The following is a 15,833-nucleotide window of genomic DNA, read 5'->3' as shown; positions in this document are numbered from 1 at the left end:
CACTTCCTTCCCCCCCCCACCCCCTGACCTCCCTCCCCCCCCCCACCACCTCACCTCCACCTCAGGCAACCCCGGTGCGGGCGCCGGCGGGTCGGGGCACACCGGGTTCCCAGCCATGCTGGCCCACGCCAGCCTGGGCATGACCCCCTCCTCCAGCATGTGGGCCGGCAGGGCGCGGATGTCACACACCGCCACCCGCAGGAGCTCCAGGAGGGGCAGCCTCAGCAGGCAGGCGGGCAGGCTGGTGAAGGAGTTGAAGGAGGCCTGAAGCTTCACCAGGCTAGTGCATTGGGACATGCCTTTTGGGGGGGTGGGGAAGAGGGGCCAGAAGGAGGGAGGAGGGAGGAGGAGGGAGGCGGGAGTTGGAGAGGGGAGATGGCGGGAGAGGAGGGGGGAGAGGAGGGGGGAGAGGACAAAAAGCTCTCAGTCCAGCGCAATCTCACCATCTGGTAAGTCGGTTAGGCGGTTGTTGGTTAGGAAGAGCTCCACTAGGTTGGTCAGTTGGGATATGCTGGCGGGTAGAGAAGTCAGCTGTGTGTGGTAAGGAGAGGGGAAAGAGGGGGGGAAAGCGGGTTCCTAGGGTTTAGCAGGAGCTGGCGGAGCACTAGCAGGGTGAAATGAGGACGCAGAGTGGGATAACATGCGATACCTGGTACCACTACCACTACCGCTACCAACCCCCCACCATCACCGTCATCACTGCCACCACGACCACCACCATCACCCCCCCACCACCACCATCACGGCTTACTGCCAGCAGCACCGTCACGGTCTGTCTCTTACCTCCTCCACCTAGACGACGACGGGGCTCTCGCCTGTGGCTGCTGACGCCACTGGCACTTAGTCCCGACTTGGCACGACTTCCCTTTGTGTGCACTTTTGCACCTGCCCTCTCGCCTGCCCCCTCGCCTGCCCTCTCGCCTGCCCTCTCGCCTGCCCCCTCGCCTGCCCCCTCGCCTGCCCCCTCGCCGCCTCCCTCCACCACACCTTGTTGCTCTTGAGCCCCAGCAGCCGCAGCTTCCTCAGGTCGCCCAGTCCCGCCGGCAGCGCCGCCAGCTCATTGCACATCAGGTTGAGAGTGTGTAGCCCGGTCAGCTGGAACAGCTCACCGGGCACTATTGGCGTGTCGGTAAGTGAACCAGTCCGTTAGCCATTCCGTTCGTGAACAGTCCGTTAGCCCATTCCGTCCGTCCGCCAGAAAATACACGCAAAGGGGGCAAATGGGGATCACACGGTGTCAGAAGCAGAGAAGCAACTGCCATTGACGTACGCAGGGTCGGAAACGGGGCAGCTGGGTCCATCGTCGCGTGGGGGAGGGGGGAGCAGTGTAGGGTTAGCGGTAGGGGTAGTACGTGGCCACCTCACCTTCCGTGAGCTTGTTGGATCCTAGATCCAGCTGCACGAGGCTGTGTGACAGGCGGCCGATCTCGGGAGGCACGTGTGTCAGCTTGTTGCGAGGCGCCAACAGCACCTGCGTGGAGCCGGGGGGCCGGCAGGGGCAGGGGGGCAGGGGGGCCCGGGGGCCACCCCAAGGTGTGGTAAGAAAGCGACCCAAATGCGGCTGTGTGGAAAGTAGTTGGAACGAACGGTTTCTCGAGCTGTGTGAATGGGTGCAGCATGGGGGAGTTGGGCGAGTGCAAGAGGGACCAGTACAGTTGCGTCGGTGTAGTTGCGTCAGTGTAATCGCGATAGACGCCATGCCATGTGATTTATAGGCGCATAGGCGCGGGTGTGTACAGGCGTCGGGTACAGCGGGAGGACATCCAGGCAGCCCAGGCTGCCCTCAGGCAGCCGGCGTACGTCCCCCATCCCCCGGCGTCCGACAGACCTGGAGATTTTTTAGCAGAGATATTTCAGCCGGCAGCTGCGCCAAGTTGCAGCCTTCGATATCGAGTCGCACGAGGTTGGAAAGCGTGGCTAGTTGCTGCACAGGTAGCGACACCAGCCGGGTTCGCAACTGCACCGTCGAAACGCGATTGGACAGCTGCGAATCGCTGGCTCCCTGTGAAAAAAATCACCTTAGATATCATCTTTAGGATACTTGGCTTGTGGTTTATAGTTTCCCGGATGCAGAGTACATACCGATTCGAGCTCTTCGACGGAATGTAGCGTGACTGGCTCTCCGACAGTTCCTTTCGGCGTTTTTTCCAATGCATTTCTGCGTTTTCGCCGAAGCACTACCACCGCTTTGCCGATAGCCACCGCCGTGCCAGATAGCGCCACTGCCAGGAAGGCCACACGGCGACCCATGCTTAATAACCAAAAGTAAATTAATAATAATACATGGTTTAGCTGGAAACGCATGGCCCAGCTCATCACACTGCCCGAGCTGGAATGGGGTACGGGTTACTTTGAAAATCTCCGACAGTTGGACCCAGAATAGCACGGGCGAGGGGAAGGAAAATAAACCAAGCCGGACCGAATTGTATGTCATTTTGGTTGCGCAAGTTTGTTGCCAATACGCGAAAGGTTGACCTTGCTCGAAAATGCCACCCTGACGTGCACCCTAATCGCTCCGCATAGCCTCGCTTAGAGCCATGGAAGGAGTTTCCACGGCCGCTGCTTCTGGTAGCAAAGCGCCTAGGCCTTTTCTCCGTCGTGGCGAGGGAGTGGAAAAGCGGGTCTTCGCATCGCGGTACAGGAAGGCCATTACTCCGGTCCCATCGAGCGCAGCAAATAGCAGCAGCTCTTGTGGTGGAGGTGATTCTTGGGGAGCTCCAGAGACTGCTGCTGGCCGGCGCGGCAGCCAGAAGGAGCCACCCAGGACAAAGCCACCATCGGACGCATGGTCCTGGGACGGCAAGGCCGCAGAGTTGGCGTCAGAAACCCAGCTCTTAAGCGTTGATCAACCTCCAGGTGATGCAGCGCAACAGGGGTTGGTTGGGCTGGGGTCAGGCTCTCTCGGCATGCCAACATGCCATCGCACCTCGATCCCACAGCAACTGATCCCCAACGACCCATTCTTGGTGTCGTGCGAAATGCCAGATGAACACTTGGACACCGGAACCACTGGCAACCGGTTCTTGCGCAACTCCCTGAAGGCTGCATGGGCTTCGCGACAGGCTGAAGAGGTGAGCGCACTACCTGCTGCCTACCGGCCCACCTGGGATTCAGGGACGCGCCTTGGCATATTAAACCTTATCCCAATGTGGGACAGGAGATGCCGTGACGGCTTCCAGCCTTTGATCATCACTTTATTGGCCAGGGGTGAAAGCCCTGCAATGCCAGTGACGTACGAATATGAAGCTGCATGCCATGAGGCGATTTGGGTTGGGCCTGATTGCCCTCTGTCTCGCCATGCAGGAGCTGGAGCTGGAGGAGTTCCGGGCGCTGGAAACACAAATCAAAGCGGATGTGGTTGGGGCAGCGCGCGCACGCCCTGACCACGGTGGTCAGGTGTGTGGCGTCGTGCACGAAGGGATGAGGGAGAGCAGCCCGCGGAGATCACCTGGCCACCTCTTTTACTGCCCTGCGACAAATGGGTTTTGCAAAGCGCTGTTTGCAGCTTGACTGCAGTGTGCCTCATGCCTCGCTCTCACAGGTTGGCTGGAGTGAAAACTGCTTCTTAGGGTTTCAGGTACATATTGTTATGTCCCTGTGAGAGTGTGAGAGGAAACCTCAACGCGCTGCGCTGCGCCGCACCGCATCCCCACCTGGAACCCTTCAGGCACTTCCTTCTTCGACAGTCACCCTCGCGCCGTCCGCGCCCCTTCGCTCCTACGCCGCCATACACCAGCAGCGCCCGCCGCAACCTAGCCACGGAGCGCCGCGGACCAACAGCCGCGGCAGCGACCCGCAGGCGCGCACGCACGCGGCCTGCGCGTCACCTCGGCCAGCGGGGCGGCACCGCTACAACGACGCCTTTGTTGGCGGAGCCGCGGTAGACGCTGATGATGAGTTGGCGGGCAGCTTTGGCGAACAAGCGGGTGGCGAAGCGCCTGGTGGGGATGAAGGGTCGGCATGGGGTCAGCAGCAGCAGCAGCAGCCCCTGTCCCCTGGCAAGTCAGGTGCAGCATCGGTGGCGGGTAAGGTGGGAGGCACCCGCGGCTTTGACGACGCAGATGCCTGGAACGACACAAGCAGCTTCTTTGGAGGCGGCACAACCGCCGTCGGAGGTGTTCGCAAGGGTGCGGCCGCTGCTGCTGCTGCCGGCGCAAATGGAAACCGTGCGCCATTGCGTGGCTCCGCTTTTTTTGGTAGACAAAGCCAGTCGCCCGCCTCGGCGGCGCAGCTAGATGACCCCTGGGCCGCGCCGGCGATAGGTGATGAGCAGTACGGCACGAGCCAGGAGGCCTTTTTGGATGATTGCAGTGGCTGGAGCGCTGACCAGCAGCAGAAGCTGCAGCCGCAGCCCTTGAGCCAAAAAGGTGCTGGGGATGAGGAACGCGGCCCTGACCAGCCCTTCGTACGTGCGCTGTTCAGCAAGCCGCAGCGACAGACGATGCAGAACGGCGGCAGCCGTACCGTGGTCAAGGGCACTGCTGGGAAGAGCCGGGCGGCGGCGACAGCGGCAGCGGAGCCGTCGGGGCCTTCAGCTGCAGAGCTAGAGAAAATGCAGCAGGTTGGTGGCTTATCTCTGTTGGGGGGTTGCTGCTGCTGCTTGGATTTTTTGGGGTGCTGGGCTTTCCTATCTTGCTTATGTCCGCATCTGGCCCACATCCAGTTGCTCTTCCGTCTCCTCTCTCTCTCTCTCTCCCCTGGTCAGGCTTTTCTGCCGGCGGGGTTTGGGCAAAGGACGTATGGACGTACCAAATAACGAAGAGAGTGGCTTCCTATCCGCTTTGATAAACTTTGATTGGTTTGCAGCTAAGAGAGGACTATTGGCGAAAAACTTTCTTGAAAAGTGTTGAGAACTAGGTTGAACCAGGATTTTGAAGTTACGAAAGGGGTTAGTAGGTGGCGGTGGACGTTTTGCCTACCGAACGAAGAATTGGAAGGCAACAGTTCTCTGCTTTCCTTCCTACTAGTGTGAATGTATCATATATAATAATGCTTTTGAGTAAGGCGATGCCGAATGCTTCGTCAAGTCGACAGAAAATTATTTGGGTAAGTGCCTTCGTCGGTTGTCCATGTTAAACGATGGAGCAATCAAACAAACCAGCGCATTTACTGTGACCTGGACAGACATCGGTGCGATGGCTTCGTCATCGGATTCGTGATATGCTTAAATGTAATCGCCAGCTGGCTTGTTCTCCTCGACCGCTGCTCAGCTTGGCATGCGGCGACATGTTAGGCTTTGCAGCCTTCTGACGGCGTGATTTCTAGCCAGCTCGATTATATATTAATTACATTAATTTACATTAGCTGTGTGTATTCCTACATATTGTTTAGCTTGTGTGTATTTTTTTAGCAAATGTGTTCCATGATCAGCGCTCCGGACATCCTGAGCACACCTTTGCGCTTTCGCTTGGCTGCCTCAAACTTTAAATTTCTGCAGGTCCTTGAGGAGCAATTGGCCAATGTGGCATCGGAGCGGTCAACGCTGGTCCGGATGCGCACGGAGCTGGAGAAAGCGGCCAACCGGCTGGAGCAGGAGCGGCAGGCTTGGGAGAAGACGCGGGTGTGCGGGGAGACAATGGGCGGAAGGGAGGGCCATGCGGGGCTGGAACACTGCCGGTCCTTAATACAGGACCGTCCTCTGACATCGGCGAATCACTTCTGCTTGCATGTCGAAAAAGGGCTCAGAACTTCATGTCTAGGGAAGGGCTATAGGGGTTATTTCCGCTCGGTGGCCATCCACATAACCTGCCTTTGCTTACCCAGTCGGGCCCAGCCAAGCCTACCCAGACCAGTCGGGCCGGCGCGTCTCAGATATCCCCACGAGTTTCCTAAACCCCCAATGCTAGCCGACCGTCGTTTCGGACGTGTAGCTCACATCTGCCGGGCTGGTCAGGTTGGACCTGCTGAAGCCTCGCAGGCGAGGTCCACGCGCCATGCCCAAGGTACTGGCCCTGCGCCCTGCGTCCCTTCCCGCTATAGGCGGAGGAGCAGGCGAAGTGGGAGGCGCAGCGGGAGGCGGAGGAGGGCAAGCTGCGCCGGGATCGCCGTGTGCTTGAGAAGCAGAGCAAGGCGCTGCTCAAGCTGCCCAACAAGAAGGAGCGCACCGCTATGGAGGGTAGGTTGCCTTGCTACTGGCCGCACGTGGATGGGGCGGGTGTGTGTGTGGGGGGGGCTGGATAGGGTGTATATATAAGGCCTCCAGGACGGCCTTAGGGGGCCTTTCGTGGCCAGGAGGTTAGGAGGAATATACCGCAATGCGGATATGACGCCGGGCTGCGATAACAGCAGCAGTAGCAGCAGCAGCAGCGATTTTCCGTTTGCCGGATGATTTGCTTCCTCTTTTGGGGCCCATGCAGTGTAGTGCAGTATACTGAAAGCAGTCCCGAGGGGTGCTCTTTAATGAGCGCACGGCTTCCCGGGCGGCGCCGTGAGCGAATACCTGCAGAGCATGGCCAATCGAGCGACATGGCGCTGGACACACATACATACACATACACACACGGCCCTGACCCGCCCCTGTCCTTGCCACACCTTCAGCTGCGGAGGCCGCGCTGGAAGCTGAGCGCCGAGAGGGCCGGGCGCGGGAGGCCCGACACAAGCTCACTGTTGAGCGGCTGCGCCGTCAGCTGGTCGAGTTACAGGTAAGGATGGGGTGAGGAGGGAGGGGGCACGGCGAGGCGCGCTGCGGCCGGGATGGATCAGCGGATAAAAACAGAGGAAGAAAATCGTAGAACGCAGATCAAGCGGATGTCGGAGGGCGACGAAGGCGATGGGTGGTAAGGAGGCGAGAGATTGTAAGGAGCGCCAGACTACGCCGTGGGGGAAAGGAATTCACAAGTCGATTTTTCTCACCACCGTTGATTTGGTATGGCTGCAAGACCGTGCATCATCGCACGGGGGTCGCACGGAGCGGAGTGGACTTTGACCGTGAAGGAGAGCTGGATCGTGCTCTTCCTTTGTGATATGGAGCGCACAGCTTTTCCACCGTACAGCGGATATGATCCTTTAAGAATTGCTTTTAGGAGTCGATTAATCGCGCAGAGCTTACCAAGCCGATTTCTTGCGTACCAAAGCCGTACCAAAGCGCCTGTTCGCCGAAATCGCACAGAAATGACGCATTTGCATTTGGCCTGGTAGTACCGTACAAGACACTGCTGATGCTCCCAAAATTGGACGGCAGATGTGATACAAGCAAAATAGAGTCATAATGTGGTCATGATGTCTGCCAGCCGACACCTTCAATCGCCACCGACTGCTTAATGGCCTATGATTAAGCACGAAAATGCAGCTAATTTTGAGTGATGAATGTCCTGAGATTGTCAACCAGACCGATAGTTGCGGTTGGACACATGTCGCATGCCATGGTGGCCAGGCCCCCCACAACTGGTCAGCGGCCGCAGATATTTCCCCAGCGTGTTGTCAGCTTATGGTGATGACAGGCGACGAAGCAACCGTGTTGCTTGCTGTCACGGTAAATGGGCGAAGTCACGTCTCTAAATGGCATTTGACAACTGGCTTCGCATTTCTTAACCTCCTGAGTAGAGAATAAAAAAATCAAAAAACCATATGTTGTCGCGTTTTTTTACATTACTGAAGCGGCCTTTAATAAAGGACAAATGGTTCGTTAGAGTTTAGGCATTGAACTTTTTCCAGGTGCCCGCAAGCACTTCTCACTAGGCCCAGCTTATGTTTCTGTGCGGCATCTGATTCTTCTTCCAGGATACGTTTGTATTTGGGCCACGGATTGCCCCCGTAAAATCCCTACCCTTACCCCAACCCACCGTCGAGGGCCACGAAAACCTTGCAAAGCCCAAGGTACCAGTGAGCGACAGGCAGCTTTATTTTTGGCTTATTGCCTGAATGTACATGCCCATCCGAAACTCCGTCGGGATGGCCGCGATGGACGTTCCCTCCCAACCGCTCATGTGTCGTCCTGGATATGCGACAGCAGATCCACGCTACGCATACCCGGTGGCTTGCAACTACTCGACCTACCCGCGCTGCCGCTTTATTTGCTCTCTTCTGTTGCAGGAGCGCAACCAGGAGCTACGGGAGGAGGTGCGCTGGCACGAGGCACAGCAGCTGGAGCGGGGCTGGGGCTGCCCGGCAGGAGCTGCAACCGGGGGAGGCGCCAGTGCCGGCGCCAAAGGAGCGGGCCCAGGCGCCGCGCCGCCTCCAGCCAAGCCGCGTCCCGGTCGGACGATAGCGGTGCAGACGGAACCGCTGGCCTTCCTTCCCCCCTTGGAATGCGTCGGGGCGGGTCACGTGAGCCAGCCAGATACCGCCACAAGTCGATCCTTTTCCGCACCTTTCGGCGGCCCCCAGCGCGCGGACGGCGGGCCCCCAGCGGTTATCGTGGCAGGCAGCAGAACTAAGTCCTCAGGGATGGCTGCACCCAGTGTGGGCGGCAGGTTGAGGGGCATGCAGACGGTTGGAAGAGGGCATGCAGACGCCTCGGTGGGCGCCGTGCAGCCGGCACAGCCGACGTCATGGCGCGCTGAGCGGGCGGCGGTTCGCAAAAGCGGTAGCCCGCTGCAGTGGCAGGCAAGTGTGCCGGGTAATGAGGGAGATGAAGGGCGAGAAAGTGGCGTGGGTGGTGCTGGCGATGGAGGTGAGGAAGCAGGACCTACGTACTACGGGCATGACAAATTTCGCACGCAGCGGTGCCAGAAGCAGCTTCGATCGCAGCGGGAGCTGCGCGGATTAGGGGCGCGGCCTGACTCTCCCTCTTCCTCCCTGCTGTGGCAGCAGGGCAGGGAGCAGGCGTACGACGTGGGCGACGAGTACGACACAGGATGCGGAGGGGAAGTGGATGCGGAAGAAGACTTGGGGGAGGTGGAGGACGGGGAAGCCGAGCTGCTGGGAGGAGCGGCCAGGTGTGGCGGTGCTGGTGGCGGCGGTCGCGACGGCGTTTACGTCGGCTGGCGCAGGGGCGGCGCATGCGCGCCATCGGGTCCTGGATCTCCATCGTCTTACAGCTATGTGCAAAACGACGATGTGGAGGTGCGCACACGCACACGCACACAGCACTCGTGATGTGCAAAACGGCGCCGCGGGTCTCCGACGTTCGGGGTCTCCCAGTCCGAACTGGCCCTCCGGTTCCAAAACGCTAATATAATGGAGGGCACACACGGCGCCTGGGAAAGGATGTCTAGCTTTTCCCGCACTGCATGGCGCAATAGCTAGCTCTGGGCTTACCTGCTGTTACGTGTGGCGCACTCCTGCTGCTGCTGCTGCTGCTCCTGGCGCCCACGCACGCTCGATTCACTAAATCTTGTTTCCCTTCTTGGACCGAAAATCGTGGACCGAAAAAGGAACATGAAATAATTTACTGCGTGTCACCAGCTCTACAAAAGCAGCATTCGGTTCTGCCGGTCTCGTGTGTCCCGCGTGACAGCCTTCACAGCCTGGGCAGTAGGAAACGTGACGTAGCTTGCCCTGCACCGGGCATCCTCCTCCTCCCCCTCTTCCTCCTCCTCCTCCTCCTCCTTCTACGCAGGTCCTGACGGACGAGGCGGCCGGACCTGATGGCGCGTACTCCGACAGCGTGTCTGCAGTTGCGTGGCGGCAGCACCAGGACTTCATGAACAGGGTGGGACTGGAGCCGGGAGACGGCCGTCGCCCAGGTCCCCCTCCCGCAGGCTCGGAAAGTCCGCGCCAAGGCCGCCGTGCCTTCCCCGGCGCCGCTGGTCCGCGGCAGCAGCAGCAGCAGCAGCAGGGCCAGCAGCGGCAGCAGCCCCTGCCGCCGCCTTGGGGCCGCGCCGGCGACGCGGACGCGTCCAGCGCGCAGGAGTTCAGCAGCACCCATCAGCGCCCCGGCACCAGCGACCGCCTGTCCCGTCCGCCTGAACTCCAACAGCAGGACCAACACCAACACCAACACCAACACCAGCAGCAACAACAACAAACGGTTTGGCAGGCGTACGGACCTGGAGGCGGGCAGCAGTCTTCGCGGCAAAGCGGCTCGGCAGGTCGTCCCGCAGCGGCTGCCAGCAGCATGCCGCCGCAACTCGCGACGGATCTACGAGGGGGCCCGGCACCCTGGGAGGAGGCATATCCCGACCAGGAGGCTGCCACTCGGGAGCCCCTCCCTGGCTCGTCTCAGGGGGGCCCTGCAGCATCTCCGCCTGGAAGCCCACGCTGGGCAGCACATGGTGCGCCACCTGGGCCAGGTCCTGGCGCTGGCAAGGGCGCAACCGCTCCGAGGGTCTTTTTCGGGCCCCGCGGCAGCGAGGCGGCACCTGCGGCTGCGAGAACGCGGGGGGGGATCCCGCCGGCGGCTGGGCAGACCAGTGGGCCCACCAGTGCAACCGCACCGGCGCCGGTGGTGGTTTCGATGGCGGTGAGCACAGGTTCTGGGCGGTCTGCTGGGCACGGGTCGCCGGCCCGTCCTTCAAGCCCTCTCCGCGGCTCCCTGGCGGAGCTTGATGGCGTGAGCCAGACACTGGCGGCGCTCCGCATGGACCGCCGCGTCGAAGCGGCCGCCGCCGCTGCTGCTGCCGGGGGCGGCTCCACCGCCAATGGCGCTCCCGCGGCTTGGCCCGGGGTTCCAAGCCTTGGCCGCCCGCCGCACTTTGCGGCTGCGACAGGTCAGGCCCAATCGCAGGCGGGGCCAGGTTCGGGGCTGCAGCGAGGGCTCGGATCGCAGCGGCCTGGGGCCGGATCCCCCGAGGCAGGTAGCGAGGGTGGCTGGCCAGGGGATGTCTGGTCGCCAAGATCTCGCGGCGGACCCGCCCGCGAATCGGCCAAGTCGCAACAACCTTCCTCAGTCGCCCCGATGGCGTGGGGCCCGGGGCCGACGGTGGGGGCAGTGGGGACGAATGGCAACGTGGGAGGTGGGGTCTGGGATGGCGAGCCCCTGCAGCAGCGGCAGGCGCAGGACCAGCGACAGTGGCAGGGATTCCCGTCACTCAACTCCTCGCATGCACAGCCTCCAGGGCAACAGCTGCCCAGACAACAAATGCACCTCCCACCCCCGCCGCCTCCCCAGCAGCACCAGCAGCACCAGCAGCACCAGCAACCGCAGGTGGCGCAGCCCCCGCTTCGCCAGCAGAACGCGGCAGCCGGCCACGGTAGTAGCAGCGCTGCGGCACCAGGCTCCCAGTGGGCCCACAGCACCATGAGTGCCTCCGCGGCCAGTGCCGCCTCCGTCGCGCATTCCGTCTCTTTCCAGCAGCACCTGCAGGGCGCCCGCACAAGGCCCCCGGGGCCCCACGCAGGAGCAGGGAGCCTTGCAAACGGCGCCGCGAAAAGCAGCGCCAGCGGTAGCGGCGGTGGCGGCGCCAGTGGTGGCGGTAGCGGCGACGGCAGCGGGGTCGTCGGCCATGTCACTGGCGGGAGCAGCAGCAGCAGGTCAGGAGTTGACTCGCTCATTAGGGAGGTGCGCCACGCGGATGGCAAAACGGAAAGGATGTATAGCTCCGGAACCAGGCTCGTGCTCTTTGCCAATGGAACCCGCAAGGTAGGAGGACGGGAGAAGGGGGAGGAGGAGATGTACAATCGAGGTTTGAGGTGGTGAATCAATTTGTTCAACACAGGGGTTGGTTGGGGAGGTGAGGATGGGAGGAAGAGAGGGCGTACCGGAATCGCAGCAATCCAAGTTGGGTTGGGTTGGGTTGGGTTGGGTTCGCTTAAGCTGAATACTTTTGTGAACGCATTAAGCCAACAACTTTCAAATCTACAACAAGCATTATCAATTGCATGAAGTGAGAAAACGTTTTTGAGCTCTGAAGTGGTTTCGGAGGACGAGCCGGAGCCGGAGGGGGCGAGCAAGCACAGGTTTCTCGTCCTACCTGGCCGTCCCGCACCTCGGTAATGCTGTCGGCCGCAGGTGGCGCTACTTGACGGGAGCTCTCGAGTCTACTTCTCGAACGGGGACATCAAATGGTCCATTCCCTCCGCAGCAGCCGCATTTCGCAGTCCTGCTGCCGCAGCTGCAGCCGGCGAGGCCCCGTCACCGCCCGACGTGGCTGTGGTGCACTATTACTACGCAGAAGTGGGCACCTGGCACAGCACTTACGGCGGCGAGGGCGGCGTGGAGGTGTTTTACTTCCCCAGCGGCCAGACGGAGGCTCACCACCCTGGCTACGGCAAGGAGATCATGTTCCCAGACGGCGTGCTGCGCGTGGTGACGACAGACGGGTGCGTGTGTGTGTATGTGTATGCATATGCATTCGTGTGTGGTGTGTGTATGTATGTATGTATAGGGCGGTATTCCACCTTATCCCACTTCCTTCACCTTGGCCTATTATTATCTCACACCCACACTCGCATACCCACACTCGCATACCCACACTCGCACACCCACACTCGCACACTCACACTCGCACTCACACTCGCACACTCGCGCCCGCAGGGAGGAGCTGGACATCGGCTGGCCCCAGCTGTCCTGGGCAGTTCAGCAGCCGCAGCCCCGAGTGGACGACCTAGGTGACGACGACCTGTGACCGGGACGGACTGTGTCGCCCTTTGACCCACTGGGGATCACTTACTTCAAGGAGATTGAACGCGGCGGCTCCGGGGCCCCTCCTGGGCCGTAAGCCCTCCTCACCTCCCATGCGGTCCCTGCCCCGCTGCGCAATGGCAGCGAGCGCCCCCAAGCTGTGCATCCCACAGAAACGCTGCCCTAGTCAGGTGTCGTAGCAGCCAGTGTTTTTTGACGTTGCAAGGCAGGGTAGAAAGCCAACCGTCCCGAGAGACGCGCGAGACGTAACTTTGGTTGTGAGAGCACCCGCAGGTGGTGTGGTTGCAGGAGGGCCGTAACCCGTCGCCATGTCTTGGAAAAGTCGTCGTGGCCGGCCGCCTAACCGCCGCCAAGCAGCGGGTGGGGCTTTTGGCGACCCCCAAGCACCCAATCGGTATCGCATGTGGGAAAATAGCGATCGGAGGTGAGGGATGGGGGCGCGCTGTGGATGAATGGCTGGAGGTTGAGAGGGGAGGTGCGGATGGCGCTGAGTTTGATGACGTCGGCGCCGCCAGTTGGGTGCCGCTTCCTCGGACGTTGGTGCGTGTGTGTGTCTGTGTGTGTGTCTGTGTGTGTGCGTGTGCGTGTGTGTCTGTGTGTGTGTGCGTATGCTTCTTGTTACACATCGATCCGGGCCTGACACTGGCCAGGGGGGGCACCTAACCGTATACCCCAACGGGAACGGTTACCGCCGAAGCACTCGCGCCCCTTGCGGCTGGAGGAGAGGGGCGTGAAGGGTCCCCACAGCCCCCTCCTGCTCGTCCCAGGGCGCGCGACCCACCCTGAGTCTCCACCACACCTAATTGATCATGAAAGAGCGCACGGTGGCTACGAAGCCTCTCACGCCCAACGCACGCGCTGCGGTATGTGTGTGTGTGTGTGTGTGTGTGCGCGCGCGCGCGTTCGCATAAGAGGGAGAGAGAGGGTTGGGAGGGAGAGGGTTGGGGAGAGAAAGAGGAGTGGGGAGAAAGAAGGAGAGGGTCGTGCGGCGGCGTGCCTGTCAGGTGACTACTCGCCAGCCACGGTGACGACGTGGTGGTGGTCGCCACGAGTAGCGCGACCACCACCCGGACAGACATCCATCATGTCGGACACCACGTTACTTGGTGATTACCGAATCACGACAACGGTTTTAAGAGATGAGATGTATTTTATTGCTAGCGCGCGCGCGTGACAGACATCCTGCATGACTGCATCTCCGTATGTATGTCACCGACGGCTGTTGGGTGCCCTGGGAATTGGCTTGCCCGGGTGGCGAGGCACTGAATAGGGAACGTGTGTGTGTGTATATGTGTGTGTGTGTGGGGGGGGGGAAACGTGTATGGGGGGGGGAAAGGGAAAGTGTGTGTGATGATGAGGTTCGCTCCGGGCTTGTGTGTATGCTGCCAAGGGGAGAGCGGGCCAGGGGTTAATGCACCGATTCGGTTTTCGGGTCCCCGCGAACACACACACACACGTGTGCCGCCAACCACCTGCATTTGATGCGCGACCAAAAGTTGGGGGTTGGGGAGCCTTGTTTTGCTGCCCGGCGGCCGCTCTTTCACCGTGGGGGAAGGGCACGTGGAAAGAGACCTGCCTTTCGTGTCTCTTATCTAAGCCGTGGCCGGCTGGGGTACGGGCCCTGACGGGAGAGTGGCGCCCCTTTCCTTGGCATCGTCAACCTACCCACCTTATCATTCGTCCCAACTCCCTTCAGGTTTTTTATTTTTGGACCGAACGGCCATAAGTCGAATGACGTATGGGCGGTCCCACATCACCAAGAGACTGCGGGACCTTAGCTTTTTCTCTCAACTTAGGAAACGGCCAGGCCCCAGGCGCGAAGCGCCTTTCGGGCGCCCGGCAGTCAGTCAGTCAGTCAGTCAGCATCGTGTCTCATGATGGACTCGCATGCCAAGCTTAGCTGAGAATTGCATTTATAAGCTACTACAATTTTATTATAAACCTGTGCGCGAAGATAGCTTCCCGCTGGCCATGGCTTTGGCTTCCCTACCGCTCTCGAGGCTAGGCTTCGCACCGCGGATTGCAGGTTGATACATCACTCCAACGCCGGCGGGCGCCGCGCCCGGCCCTTTCAGCTTTTCCTTGATAACAATGAGAGCGTATATGTATAGTCCAAATACACGACACCGTTCCTCCACTTGCAGCCCAGTGCCGTACAGCCTCTCCTGCGGAATGCTGTGGGGCGACTACTGGCTGCACTGGGACCGTTGGCCCTTTTTGTCTTCGAAGCAGCTGACTACCCTAGAGTCCTGTGCAAGGTCGAATCCTTTCATTCTTGGCATCCTAGCAGCGGAGCCAGCCAGCTAGCCAGTCCCACTAGCTATGAGAGAAGCTCGTCGACTTCGTTGTTTGCCTCCCCCCATGCTGTCACACATCATTTTCAAGTCAGTCTCCAGTACGCCGTACTCCGCTGTCAAAGCTGCAGCAGCCATGTGACGTGACATTATTCTCGACCACCGTCATCATCATCATCACCAGCGCTATGGGCTGCTGCGTTTTCCATCTTTTGACATTAGAGTTGTCGCCCCTCTTTTCACCCCCACCACCCCCCACCTCCCCGGCGCTTCCCATTGCGTGTCGCACACCGGGGCTGATATGGCGGCGGTATTCCGGACATCCTTTCCCCTTTTTCCCTCTTCTGTTGGCGCATCCACATGTCGTCATCCTCGTCGTCGTCGCAGCGGCCGTGTCTCTTTCAACAATCGCACAATAAATACTTGGCGGCTCCAATGTGGTGGCGCCAGGCTTTTTCCCCCCTGATATACTTCCCACGCTCCTCACAACAGCCGTGGTGCCCCTTGGGGGTCATTGCGAACCACTGAACTAATGCTGGCGCGCCGTACACCCAGTATGTAGTACACCCAGCCGTGCATGGACATGAAAACCGCCATGCGTGTACGATGATGGCCCCTGGGGACTGTCCCGGTAACCGGCGTGCATGCGTGCACTTTCAGTCGCGCGCCCTGGGCGCCGACATGCGCGTTTACAACGCATACATACATACATACATATATGCATGCAAGTACTGTAAAAGTGCTCAAGTCCAAGAGAAAGCACCAAGACAACGCTCGGGACGCCCCGAGAGAGTGCATGAGCGGATTAAAACACCCCCATACCACCCCTCCAGGGGGGGTCGTTCTAGCTCTCTCCTAGCTCTCTCCTAGGTCTCACCTTTCGGCTGCGCCCGCGCCCGTGTGCAAGTGTGGCATTGGATGCATTGAACCAATCACTGATAAAAAAACACCCACATATGAGTTTGCCTGGCAGCGCGATACGGTGGAAGATGCAGCCCTGCTGCTGTGGTGGCGATAAGAGGGCGGCAAGGCGGAGCGGTGAGTTCGGGAGAGGAGAGGAGGGTCTTGCACTCAGG

The 15,833-nt window shown here is 60.4% G+C and overlaps 2 protein-coding genes across 2 annotated transcripts in view; one reads left to right on the top strand and one right to left on the bottom strand.

The window, feature by feature from the left end:
• Nucleotides 1–2,250, bottom strand: part of VOLCADRAFT_86211 (uncharacterized protein) — a gene marked incomplete at both ends in the record, with an annotated part of 5,155 nt that extends 2,905 nt beyond the window's left edge. The window contains 6 exons of the mRNA XM_002945802.1: nt 55–299; nt 444–531; nt 988–1,115; nt 1,366–1,471; nt 1,829–1,957; nt 2,083–2,250. Of these exons, the coding sequence (XP_002945848.1) occupies nt 55–299; nt 444–531; nt 988–1,115; nt 1,366–1,471; nt 1,829–1,957; nt 2,083–2,250 (864 nt within the window). The remainder of the gene's footprint in view (nt 1–54; nt 300–443; nt 532–987; nt 1,116–1,365; nt 1,472–1,828; nt 1,958–2,082) is intronic.
• Nucleotides 2,251–2,978: 728 nt separating this feature from the next.
• On the top strand, nt 2,979–14,770 carry VOLCADRAFT_86210 (uncharacterized protein; the record flags this gene model as incomplete). Its single annotated transcript, XM_002946142.1, has 18 exons — nt 2,979–3,071; nt 3,304–3,396; nt 3,542–3,577; nt 3,668–4,561; nt 5,438–5,560; nt 5,980–6,115; nt 6,538–6,641; nt 7,789–7,821; nt 8,032–8,265; nt 8,326–9,003; nt 9,500–10,801; nt 10,994–11,026; nt 11,831–12,141; nt 12,356–12,429; nt 12,587–12,633; nt 12,752–12,887; nt 14,160–14,313; nt 14,608–14,770. The coding sequence occupies 18 exons, from the start codon at nt 2,979–2,981 to the stop codon at nt 14,768–14,770; spliced, it is 4,644 nt and encodes a 1,547-aa protein (XP_002946188.1).
• Nucleotides 14,771–15,833: the final 1,063 nt, after the last annotated feature.

This window comes from Volvox carteri (genome assembly GCF_000143455.1).
Source record: "Volvox carteri f. nagariensis unplaced genomic scaffold VOLCAscaffold_1, whole genome shotgun sequence".
Lineage (NCBI taxonomy): Eukaryota > Viridiplantae > Chlorophyta > Chlorophyceae > Chlamydomonadales > Volvocaceae > Volvox > Volvox carteri.
Note: the sequence above shows the minus strand (reverse complement) of the source record. Positions and strands in the feature narration are given on the sequence as shown.